General features: G+C 31.3%; 1 protein-coding gene across 1 annotated transcript; it reads right to left on the bottom strand.

The window, feature by feature from the left end:
- Positions 1-6,019: 6,019 nt before the first annotated feature.
- LOC147382985 (glutathione transferase GST 23-like) lies at positions 6,020-7,775 on the bottom strand. Its single transcript, XM_086429125.1, has 2 exons — positions 7,385-7,775; positions 6,020-6,550 (listed from the first exon to the last, which is right to left on the bottom strand). The coding sequence occupies exons 1-2, from the start codon at positions 7,700-7,702 to the stop codon at positions 6,329-6,331; spliced, it is 540 nt and encodes a 179-aa protein (XP_086285251.1). The 5' UTR covers positions 7,703-7,775; the 3' UTR covers positions 6,020-6,328.
- Positions 7,776-14,112: the final 6,337 nt, after the last annotated feature.

A 14,112-nucleotide genomic window follows, 5' to 3' on the forward strand; every position in this document is an offset into this window, starting at 1 on the left:
TTGAAATATACACTATGAATCATCATCATCTTAATCTTGTTCAAAAGATTTGGTCACGGCTAAATGAATCATATTTCTTCGTTCCATTCTCCTTAGGGTCATTTAATGGAGGAAAAAATTAATTTAAAATCTACTCTGATGTTTTTTTGAGATGCAAATATGGATCTTAAGTTTTTTTTGTTTTAACTTCCACGGTGCGGACTTCCAACATGAACATGTGTGTAGTTAGTTTCATAGTGTAGTATCGAAGGAGAAGAGGAGAAAAATGGATTCTCTTTTCTTTTCTTTAAGTAACTACATGAGGTTGACTGTATCCCGTATGGTGTTCTATCTTTGGTAAGTGCATTGTTTTATATCAAGTGTAGTTATTTACCAGACCGACTATTCATGACAAGGAATAGAGTAAAGATCTGACATGTAATGTTAAGTATCTATATAGCCATCTTCAGGACGAAAGCCGTCTTCTAGTTCTAATTTACCTCCAGGGGTTCTTAGGAGGGTTGATTGAATATCGATTCTATTTGCTTTTTAATACCTACATCAACTGAATACCTAACAACTCTTTCCCCCATTGGAGCCATTGTCGCAGTATACATGGCATGCTTGAATTATTCCACATCTATTCGGTAGAAGACTCCCTTTTTTGGGACCCATATAGGTATTGAGGCGACATTAGGCCTTAATCGAGCCAATTGTTGCTTATTGTCAGTAACCATCTTCTTATACCAAGTTCTTTTGCATTTTAAAAATAGATAGTGTAATACCTGAATTTTTATTTGTATCTCGAAGAAAAAGAAATAATGGAATTTTGAAAAAATTCTAAAAGTGAGCTTTAGGATAAAATTTTAGGATTTTTTTATATTTATTTTTAATGAAATCTAACTTGACCATTGGATTCAAATGGTAGAAAAACATACTTTTAGTTTGTAAGTATGCTCAAATTCGAGTTTGAACGAAAAAATTACAAAATCCTCGATTTTCAGTTCGGACCAAGCTAAAAAAAAATGAATTTTTATTAGAATTAGAATTGGTATTATCCTCTCACAAGACTAGATTCGCAATGAAAAATTATAAAAAATAAAGTATTCACTCATCAGTTTAAAAATTCGAAAAGTTGAATTATCGTAAAAAAATAAAATAAAATTTAAAATACCGCACGTGTCCCGATATTTTTACATATAAAAGAATTTTTAAATTTCGTTACCATTCCTTATCTCCCAAACCCATCAACCAATAGTAGCTGCATTTTTTTTTAAACATTGTTTTCTGCCAACTTTAATTTCGATCTACGTCGCGAACGGGACTCCTTTGACACTCGACGAAGATCGATTGATAATCATAGATTTCAAAAATGCATTTAGGATTTTATAAATTTTTCGATTTCATTATTAATGTAGAATTTTCGTCATTCATTTCAAATTCATGCTAAATATATGTGTTTAATATATTTAATTGTGTTTTATAACAAATTATACATGGACGGGACATTTCATCGGATTACTTCTGTCAGTTTGGTCTTTTGCATTGCTTAGACCCCGTTTTAATCTAATTTTTATAATTTTTCTATTAAAATGATAAAAAATAAATTTGAAAATTTAAAATTTTGAAAAGTTTAATAATTAAAGAATCTATATTGAGTTGATAATTATTGAAAAAAGAATTTGATGTTCGAAAAATAGAAAAAGATAAATATCGAAAAAGGAAAAAAATGATGAAACGGTTAAATGTCAGAATCACACTCAATGACTGATGTCTGCATTTTACAGTATTGTGTTATGTGTGGATTGTTGAACATATATCCAGGGGTAATTTATTTTCTATTGTATGTTTATTTACATTTATGTTACCACACAGTTATTTATTTTAGGCCCGGTGGCTATAATTGCATAGTAGAAAACTGGATATCCATTCTTAACTTTATCATGTTAATTTTATATTTATTTTCAAAGAAGACAATAATATGTATATGTAGCTATTTTGTGAAATGTTAAAGAGCTTGTAAATGCCAGAAGGAATAGTCCGTCATATCATATAAAGTGATGTACTATCTTGGAATGTACGGTAGGGATAACCAAGCTCATACGTGATATATGACACGTAAACTGAAATCTAAGTTTTTTTCTTTTTATTTTTACTAGTGAACTTGTAATGTAAAGGTAGTGGTATACAAATGGGGATTTATAATAGGAATCACATGCACACCTAATAGATATAAACGAAGATGGCTAGTCAATGATCACTAACGTATTTAAACGTCGGAAAGAGACTCATTACTTACGATTACATCAAACGGCCAACTTGAGTGGGATAAATGATACCGCAAATCTGGTAATGCAACGACCGATCACAAAATCAAGAATTTACATCACTACATTATCGGAACAACATATCTCGGCTGGAAGCGATTCAATCATAGAATCCTAACTTTCTAATTTTACTACTCTACCACTGTGTATTATGTATCAATTATTTTATTTTAAACTCTAAAATGAAAAGCATGTTTATTATTTCAATTTTATCAATTAGAATTATATAAAAGGAAAATATTATAGTATGAATACGGTTGATGGATATAATTTTAATCATATATACCAGTTAATCATAATTTATCTTGTAAAATTATGCATGTATTAAAATGATTGAGAATGCTTACTTGTTCATGCTAGGAAATGTTATTAGTCAAAATTTTTGTTTACCTATTGGGTAACCATTGTTACTCACACATTCCTTCTCCATTTTTTTTAGTTTCAGATTTGACGCTTGGTGAGACAAATGTAGAGCACGAGTCAGGATTATCTGGTATGTCAGATAAACAACAAAAGTCCTTTTCCTGGTGAGTACTAGGACTATACCCATTAGCAACATCAATTTGTCCAGGTTATAGTATAGATTTTGATTGAGAGTTAAGATTTTGTTAGAGAGAGGAATATATTAATTACTTATTCCGCACTCTAATCTATCTTATGTTGTTAGATTTATTAGACTTCCGTTGTTATTCATTTTTATAAATATATACATGATATTATATGTATGGTTTATCAGGTGAAATAAATCGAGTGCCTTGCAATGCTAACATAAACAGAGAAAACCATGCTGAAATTTCGAATCGTCATTTAGTGTCTCGAGATCTAACATGGGATTTTGTGTTACTATTTTAGGGGCGCCACAGATAGAATACTCAATTTTGGTATCATTTTTTAATGAACTCTTCCAATGGAAATAGGACCTTGAGTTTCGGGTGTGTAACGACACTTGTATGAATTTGTTTCGTTAATTGAATAAGGAGTTTCAATATTTTTTTCTTCTTGTTCCTCATCTTGTTTGGTTTTTTTGTAGCTCAACGTTTTGTGCTTGCTCGTGTTGGCCATGAAATGAGCGACCTCAAACAGTTCTTCATAAATTAAGAGTTGCGATCCAAAATGGAATCGTGTTTCTATAGCAATATATAGTGTCTACATGGCACGTTTTTATTGGAGATTAAGTACACTAGATTACATACCTTATAGAAAATAGCTTGATTAGAAGAGCCTAACATATTTCAAAATCCAACCAAACGTGGAATTTAAACACTACTCCTATTCTATAGGAATTAGATATCTTACTTGATCTTGCTTAATAGATTAATAGAAAATATGACTCAAATGTACTCTTCCTCGACATCTAGCTATAAACCTTTTTCATTTTCATCTTAGAACTAGTTATCTCCTACTTCTTTCGATAATTTTTTTAACCTTCATCTTAAACCTCAAGATTCTATCCTTTACTTCTACATTCAAAACTCAAGTCTAATTAACTTTTTTGTGAAATTTAAAATGATAAAATTTTGGGTAGAAAAATCTAAGAGCCCGTGTGGAATACAAGAGCTAGAAGTACTTAGAACATAAGTACTCTCAAAAATACTTTTTGAAGTACTGTCTAAAGTAAGTGAACAATTGTTGTGTGTTTGGATGCAAATTCTAAGAAGTACTTCTGATAGAATTTTGTGTTTGAAAACTATTATGGATTTTGCTAAAATGACCAGAATGCCCTTATAAGTATCATTTACTGTTTTTAACATTATAACTCAACAAATTATGCTCCGAAAGAAATAAAAGTAATTACTGTTTTTATCCATAAAAACTTATATAAACACTCAACAATTATAAACAAATGGAAGATATTGTGAGCAAATATATACAACCACTAAAAATATAAAGAAGCTTTCCCCACATCAATAGATAGTAAATTTGCATGTAATTATTCACATCAATCTTGAGTGAACAATTGGTGGAGCTAGAAATCCAAATCCAAATACTACACTAAAAGGCTACCACCACATCAATGAATAGTAATATAATATTATTCAATTGCATTTTTGAGGGTATGCTTGAAATTTTTAAAATTTATGAGGGGCATACTTGTCCCAAATGCTACTCCAAAAGACTACAACCACATCAATAAATGGTAATATAATATTATTGCAATTGAATTTTTAGGGTATGCTTGTAATTTTCAAAATTTATGAGGGGTATACTTGTCGCTAATGCTATGCCAAAAGGCTACCACCACATCCATGGATATTAATATAATATTATTCCAATTGCCTTTTTGAGGGTATGCTTGTAATTTTTAAAAATTTTGTGGGGCATACTTGTCCCAATCACATTATTTTAATGGTATTTTGTGATTTCACACAAGAGTAATTTAGAGAAGTAGCACCATTGGTACTTCGTAAAAAAGCACCAAATTAACTCCAAAGTAAAGTAGTTCTCTTTAGGAGCTATTTATCCAAACACCCTTAAAGTGCTTTTGACTCTCCCCACAAGAGTCAGAAGCACTTAAAAAAGTCAATCCACACAACCCTACAATTTTGCATAATTGTTAAGTAACTATAGAAAACAATGAATTGAAAATAAGGTTGGACAGATTGAAATTAATTTACCCTAAAAAATTAAGAGCATAAAAATGAATGATTTGGGGGTGGAGAATAATGTAAAATTTTAGGTAAAATAATATAGGGTTTTATGTGAAAAAATCTAGAGTTTTCTTTAAAGGGGTTCACGTTAACTTCAAAACGAAATTGAAAATAAAATTGTATAGATTAAAAAATTATATAATAGAGATTGAAAAACTTAAAAATGACTGACTTTGGGAAGAAAAATCAAGGTCTTTAACTCGAAGTTGAAGATAAGAGTATTTAAGTATTTTTCTATTAGTCTATTGAGAAGATTGAGTTCAATGAGGCATGTGCAAAATGTAGGAGATTTTTTCTTTATGACGAGGCAAAGTGGTGTAGAAATGGTTATAATCCCAACTTTACATTTAAATTTAAACTTAATATAATGAGGGTTATTTTAATCAAAAACCAAGAAAATTATAACCCATTATCTTATTTTGGTTAGTTTTAAAAAAAAGAAACACTTTCCATGCTAGCTTAGGGATTGTCTGTTATGGCTTTTTTCAACTATTTTTTGATTTGTGAGCCACTTTTAGCCATGTTTGTTAGACTAGCTTCTGCTTTTGTCACTATCTTTTGAAGCAAAAAAGCTAACAGTCCTCTAGCTTTCATGGAAACCCCCCCCCCCCCCCTCCTCCAAAACAATAAATAAATAAAAAAAATTGTACTTGATCTAAGCTTTAAAAAAAGATGGCTACTGAACTTGAACCAATCTCTGAAATTTAATTTTTTGAAAAAGTACATAAAAATTTGTCCTCTGCATCCCTCCCGCATGAGATCATGGTTTTAAATGCCACAAACAAATTACGAAGAAATGAGACGGGATTGAGTGTGAACATATGAATTCATTCATGCTTTGGGTAGAGAGGAATAAAGGCATATATATGATTTGTCTAGTCAACCCGAAAAAGAAAGAGATCATGGAAACACTATATTATTAAAGCTGAAGTATAAATCTGATGATATAGTGCATCTCATGCACATTATTATAATACACTTAATGCCAGAGAAATGTTCTAATTCACTACTCAAAGTGACTAGCTAGAATTTCTTTACGACCGTGAAAATAAATTACCATCTTATCACGTGGCGGTAGACACTCTTTGATTATGGGAAAGTTGAGAAAATTCTTCATCCAAGCGTTTAAGTTGGGAAATTTAATTGGGTCCACAGCCTTGTAGCAACCAAGGGCCTGTGTGGATACACCTCTTCGTGCAAGAGCAAAAGCTCAATCACTCCCCGCAAGAGCAAAAAACCTCTCCGCGGAAGAGCAGGTATTTGAAGCTTCTCCACAAAGAGCAAAAAACCTCTCCCCGCAAGAGCAAAAACCTCTCCACGCCAAAGCAAAAATCTATCCAAACGTTTGCTAGCTCCCCGCAAGAGCAGAAGTCGTCAAGAAGCTCTATCCAAATGCAGTGCAACTTCCTCGAAGACATCTAACCAATGAGGAACCCAACCTAACACAATGTCCAAATACCCAATTGTTTCTCCTCCAAAGTACTTCTTCCCTTTGATCTCTCCATCAAGAATTGCAAGAGACTCCATGGTTAAAGTTATAGCCTTGTCTTGTTTTTCCCCTTTTGAGAACATAGCAATGGATGCAGGATACAATAACTGTCACAAAATTAACCAATATTATATCAATAACTTTTATCAAAAAAATCAAAATATTTATATAATTTCAATAACTAGTCTTTATTTATTTATATAATTTTTCTATGTTATAGAAAAAAAAATATTGTCCGCTATTACAATGTATTGTAATCACTAATAATAATAATAAGGGTCTTGCTAACGTGTGCCTAAAATGCGATAAATACACCTTGGGAATAAGCATCTGATAGTATTTTGGTAAAAAGAGATTTTTTGGAGGGCTTTTTTGGTATAAAATTCAATTTCTTAGGTTTATTTATTGCACTTTAGCATATGCCCTATGTCACACATTAACAAGACCCTATTATAATAGGGTTGGGGCCACTTGACTCTAGGGCCGTCAATGGATCAGATAAGCCTGAAATCCAATCCGTTCCAATAACTTCAAGTTTGATTCGATGTTTTGGATTTCGATAAGACTTCAATCTGATATCTTATTGGATCAGATCTGGATCAATCATGCCCTGCTATGATAAGGACCCGATTCTATAATATTTTAAATAGTATATAAATTATATTAAGATGTGCAGGTTTATTTAGATTTTGTATATAGAAACTTGGTTTGACCCAATCCAATTGTTAATGGACTGGGTCTGGATCTTATTGTTGAGTTCTGATAATAAATCCAATCCGATAAGGGTCTAATAGGATACTTATTGGATTGGTACCAAATCGACCTTGATCCAATCCATTGACAACCCTACTTGACTCATAAGAAACAATAAAACTTGGTCGTAAAAGCAAAAAAATCTAACGTCAAAAAATTAATAATAAGAGGAACCAACACTCACTCACTTTCTCTTCAGCAAATTTAGCCCAAAAGCGTGCCATCGCTCGTTCGTAAGGATCTTCGGGCAATATGGGATTTTGCTTCCACATCTCATCAATGTATTCAAGAAGAATGGTGGATTCCGCGATGGGTTTTCCATTGTGAATAAGAACAGGAACCTTCTTATGGACTGGATTGGACTTGAGAAACAAATCACTCTTCTTAACAAAAATATCCTCTTCTATGTATTCATAGTCTACTCCCTTCATTTTCAGAGCCCATTGGACCCTAAAAACAAAAGGACTCACCCAAAATCCCAACAACTTCACCTCTTGATCTGCCATAAGACCTTGTTTGCTAAATCACCTAGTTTGCTTCTTATATATATATATATCTCTTCTTTGGAGAGTTCAATTTGATTATTTCTATTGTATATTATATAGAGTTGTTTTCAATCTTATGGAAAGAATCTAACATGGGTCAATATTTTTGACTAAATTTGTGGTTTTGCCCTTTTTCTTGACTTTTATAATTTGGGTGGTGCAGAATATTCAATACTATTTTGGCTAATTTGAGATATCTTTTGGATTTTTGTAAATATTTGAGATAACTTTTTTTTTTTTTTTCAAATTGATGACACATCCCTTTTACTATGGTCTTTTGTAAAACAACTAATAAAATTACTAAAATACCCTCATTTTGTATTCTTTCTGATTTTTTAATCAATCCTAGATTTATTTGACAAATTCTTCTAGGATAAAAACTTGATAGTACTTATCCTTACTCAAAATCTCAATAATTCAGTCCTCAACATGAATTTGTAGGGGTATTTATAGATAAATTCCTACCTTGAAAAAGGGTCATCTTTTCAAGTCATTAGACCAAGACTAAAGTCAAAGTTTAGGATTGTCCTTTACTGTGATATTTTGAGCATCATTCAAGCATCAAAGAAGTAGTCCATCAGCATGACTGCACAGATGGAAGAGACCAAGAACACGTCTTAAATTTGAGACCTGTCAAACGTGAGAACAGACCTAAGCATGATATCATGCCAACGCCATCTTGAATAAATAAATAGAACTTCTATTGCCACACCAACTTTTACTAAGATCACCCCACCCAAGATATGTGCTAATTCTTTGGTGATTTCATTCTAATTGAGATGATCTCAGAAAAGTTGGTGTGGCAAAAGAATCTCAAAAAAGAAAAAAAAATGGCTGACCTTAATTTAAAGAAATTGTGCTTAGATTCATAATCTTTGTAATTAGATAAATTAGTGAAATACCTAAACATCATTAACAACGTGCATGGTGATAATGAGTTTTGAAATATACACCACACATATCACTAGCACCATGGATCATCATCATCATCTTAATCTTATTCAAAAGATTTGGTGTCAGCTAAATAAATCATATTTCTTTATTCCATTCTCCTTAGGGTCATTTAATGGAGGAAAAAATTAATTTAAAATCTACTCTTTTCTTTTTTTGAGATGCAAATATGGATCTTAAGATTTTTTGTTTTAACTTCCACGGTGCAAACTTCCAACATAGACGTGTAGTTAGTTTCATAGTATAGTCTCGAAAGAGAAGAGGAGAAAAATGGATTCTGTTTTTCTTTTCTTTAAGTACCTTCATGAGGTTGACTGTATTACATATGGTATTTTATCTTCAGTAAGTGTATTGTTTTATATCAAGTGTAGTTATTCACCAGACCAACTATTCATGACAAGGAATGGAGTAAAGATCTAACATGTAATGTTAAGTATCTATATAGCCATCTTCAAGACCAAAGTCGTCTTCTAGCTCTAGTTTACCTCCGGGGGTTGTTAGGAGGGTTGATTGAATGTCGATTCTATCTGCTTTTTAATACCTGTATTAACTAAATACCTAACAACACTTTCCCCCATTTGGAGCTATTGTCACAGTATAACATGGCATGCCTAAATTATTCCACATCCATTAAGTAGAAGACTCCCCTTTGTGGGACCCATATAAGTATTGAGGCGACATTAGGCCTTAATAGAGTCAATTGTTGTTGATTGTCAAAAACCGCCTTCTTATACCAAGTTCTTTTGCATTTTAAAAATAGATAGTGTAATACCCTGAATTTTTATTTATACTTTGAAGAAAAACAAATAGTAGAATTTTGAAAAAAATTATAAAAGTAAGATTTAAGGTAAAATTTTAGGATATTTTCTGTTCATTTTTAATGAAATCTGACTTTAACATTTAATTTAAAAGCACTGAAAAACATACTTTAACCTGTAAGTACGTTGAAATTCGAGTTCGAACGGAAAAATTGCAAAATCATCGATTTTTAGGTCGGACCAAGCTAAAAAAAAATGAATTTTTGTTAGAATTAGAATTGGTAAAATCATATCACATGATTAGAACCGCAATGAAAAATTATAGAAAATAGAGTATTCGCTCGTCAGTTTTGGAATCTGAAAATTCAAATTATCATAAAAAAATAAACACAAGCTCAAAAATACCACGCGCGCCCCAATATTTTTATATATAAAAGAATTTCTAAATTTTGTTACAATTCATTATTTCCCAAACCCGTCAACCAACAACATCTGCATTTTTTTAAAACGTTGATTTCTACCAAATTTAATTTTGATCTTCGTTTCAAACGAGACTCCGTTGACACTCGGCGAAAGACGGAAAAATGTCCATGACGTCAAGTTCTACAAATCCAGCCCATTTTTTTTTCTTTTTCTCTTCTCATTCTTCGTATTTTATCAAAAATCAATATGGGGATTTTGACCTTTCAACCCACGATTTCACCTACTTATAGCCCAAATCGTCTTCCGTCATAGAAAGGAAAAAGAACACCATCGTCGAAATCTTCGAAACCACCAGGTCCATTTTAAAAATCAACCGTCTCCATATTAGATCCACCTTGATTTCTACACTAATTACCTCAATTTCCGTGCATGTTCTTCAATTCTATCATACAAAGAATGATAGGAGTTTATGATTCTTATTAATAATTGTAGATTTTGAAAATGTATTTAGAATTCTATAAGTCTTTCGATTTCATTTAGAAATGTAGAATTTTCGTCGTTCATATCAAATTCAAGCTAAATATATGTATTTAATATGTTTAATTATATTTTATATCAAATTATACATGGGTGAGACATTTCATCGGATTACTTATGCTAGTTTGATCTTATGTACTGCTCAGATCTCGTTTTGATCCAATTTTTATAATTTTTCAATTAAAATGATAAAAAAAATGAATTTTAAAATTTGAAAAAGGGTTTAATAATTAAGAAATTTATATTAAGTTGATAATTATCGAAAAAATAATTTTATGTTCGAAAAATCGAAAAAGACAAATATCAAAAAAAGGAAAAAATGATGAAATGGTTAAATGTCAGAATTACACCCGATGAATGATGTCTGCATTTTATAGTAATGTGATATGTGTGGGTTGATGAACAGATATCCAAGGGTAATTTACTTTTGGCTACATATTTATTTACGATTATGTTAGCGTACTGTTACTTATTTTAGACCAAGTGTTTACAATATTGTGATATGTGTGGGTTGATGAACAGATATCCAAGGGTAATTTACTTTCGACTACATATTTATTTACGATTATGTTAACATACTGTCATTTATTTTAGACCAAGTGACCACAATTGCATGGTAGGAAACTAGATATCTATTCTCAACTCTATAATGTTAATTTCTTATTTGTTTTTCAAGAATGCAATGATATGTATATTTAGTTATTTTATGAATTGTTAAAGAGCTTGTGAATGCCTGAAGGGATAGTCCATTATATCATCCAGAATTATGTATTATCCTAAGATGTACGATAAAGACAACCAAACTCATACATGGTATGGGACACGCATGAGAGTGTAGTCACAACTGGAATCTGTTTTTTTATTCTTTTTATCTTTACCAGTGAACTTGTAATGTAAATGTGGTCCTATACGAATGGGGATGTATAATGATAATCATATACACGCTTGATAAACATAAACGAATATGACTAATCAATTATCACTAATAGTCTATAGTAGTCAAACGTCTTAACACGTCGAAAAGAGACTCATTACTTATTATCACGTCAAACGGCTAACTTAAGCCGGATAAATGATCCTGCAAGTGTGGTAATGCAACGACCGACCACAAAATCAAGAACTTACATCATTGTAGTATTGAAATACTATGTCTCGACTGGAAATGATCTAGTCGTACAATCCCAACTCTCTAATTTCTCTACTCCACCTTATCAATTATTTTATTTTGAATTATAAAATGAAAAGCATATTTACTATTTCAATTTTATCAATTAGAATTATATAAAAAGAAAATGTTATAGTATGAATACTATTGATGGATATAATGTGAATTTTAACTATTTATACATTCATCCCTGACTATATGTACTAATTAATCATAGTTTATTTTGTAAAATTATTCATGTATTAAAATGATTGAGAATGCTTTCTCGTTCATGCTAGAAGAGGTTAGTAGTCGAAATTATTTGTTTACCTACTAGGTAACCATTGTTACACCCATTCCTTCTCCATTTTTTTTAGTTTCAGATCTGACGCTTGACGAAACAGGTGTAGAGCACGAGTAAGGATTATCTGATATGTCAGATAAACAACCAGAGTCATTTTCCTAGTGAGCACTGTGGCTATACTCATTAGCGACATCAGTTTGTCCAAGTTGTAGCATAGATTTTGGTTGAGAGTTAGAATTTTGTTAGAGAAAAGAATTTTTGTATAATCCTGTATATTAATTACTTATTTTGCACTCTAATCTACCTTATATTATTAGATGTATTTAGATTTCGATTGTTATTTGTTTTTGTAAATATATATAGGATATTATATGTATGGATTATCACGTGAAACAGGTTGATTGCCTTGGAATACTAACATAAACAGAGAAAATCATGCCGAAATTTCAATGCGTCACCTAATGCCTCGAGAACTGACATGAGATTTTGTGTTAGTGTTTCTGGGGGCACCATAGATAGAGTACTCAATTTTAGTATCATTTTTTAACGAACTCTCCTTATGGACCCAGGACCTTGAGCTTCGGGTATGTAACGACACTTGTGTGGATTTATTTCGTTGATTGAACAAAGAGTTTCACTCTTTTTTTTTCTTCTTGCTCCTCATCTTGTTTGCTCATTTTGTAGCTCAACTTTTTGTGTCTGCTCGTGTTGGGCATGAAATGAGCGACCTCAATCACTTCTTAATATATTAAGAGTCGTGATCCAGAATGATATCATGTTTCTATAGCAATATATAGTGTCTACATGGCACATTTTTATTGGAGATTGAATACATTGGATTACATACCTTATAGAAAACAGCTTGATTAGCGAAACCTAACGTGTTTCAAAACCAACCAAACATGGAATTTAGATACTGCTCCTATTCTATAGGAATTAGATATCTTACTTGATTTTGCTTAATAGATTAATAGAAAATATGACCCAAATGTACTCGTCTTCGACATCTAACTATAGACCTTTGATTTTTCTTCTCAAAACTAGTTATGTCCTACTTCTTTCAATAATTTTTTTAACCTTCATCATAAACCTCAAGATTCTACCTTTTACTTCTACATTCAAACCTCAAGTCTAAATAATTATTTTGTGAAATATAAAATGATAAAATTTTGAGTAGAAAAATCTAGGATTTTGCATAATTGTTAAGGAACTATAGAAAATGATAGATTGAAAATAAGGTTGGACAGATTGAAATTAATTTATCCTAAAAATTTAAGAGCTTAAACATGAATGATTTTGGGTAGAAAATAATGTAAAATTTTAGGTAAAATGGTTTTTGGTGAAAAAATCTAAAGTTTTCTTTAAAGGGGTTAGTGTTAACTTGAAAACGAGATTGAAAATAAAATTGTATAGATAAAAAAAAATTATAGAATAGAGATTGAAAAACTTAAAGATGACTGACTTTGGAAACAAAAATCAAGGCCCTTAACTTGAAGTTGATGTCTATTGAGAAGATTGAGTTCAATGAGGCATGTGCAAAATGTAGGAGATTTTTTCTTTATGACGAGGCAAAGTGGTGTAGAAATGTTTCTAATCCCAACTTTACATTTAAACTTAATATAATGAGGATTATTTTAATCAAAAACCAAGAAAATTATAATCCATTATCTTATTTTGGCTAGTTTTTAAAAAAGAAACACTTTCCATGCTAACTTAGGGATTGTTTGTTACAGCTCTTTTCAGCTGTTTTTTGAGTTGTGAGACACTTTTAGCCATGTTTATTAGGCTAGTTTCTGCTTTCGTCACTTTCTTTTGCAGCAAAAAAGCTAACAGTCCTCTAGCTTTCATGGAAAAACTTCCCCCCAACCCCCCAATCCAAAATAATAAATAAATAAATAAAATTGGACTTGATCCAAGGTTTTGAAAAAAGACGGGTCATGAACTCGAACCAATCTCTCAAATTTAGTTTTTTAAAAGTACATAAAAATTTGTCCTCTCCATCCCTCCCGCATGAGATCATGGTTTTAAATGCCACAAACAAATTACGAAGATTTGAGCCGGGATTGAGTGTGAACATATGAGTTCATTCATGCTTTGACTAGGGGGGAAGAAAGGCATATATATGATTTGTCTAATCAACCCGAAAAGGAGAGATCATGGAAACTATATATTATTAAAGTATAAGAAGGATGGTATAGTGCATCTCATGCATATTATTTTAATACTCGTAATGCCAGACAAATGTTCTAATTCA

This window comes from Akebia trifoliata, chromosome 16 (assembly GCF_017979445.1).
Source record: "Akebia trifoliata isolate Shusen 1 chromosome 16, ASM1797944v1, whole genome shotgun sequence".
NCBI classification, from domain to species: domain Eukaryota; kingdom Viridiplantae; phylum Streptophyta; class Magnoliopsida; order Ranunculales; family Lardizabalaceae; genus Akebia; species Akebia trifoliata.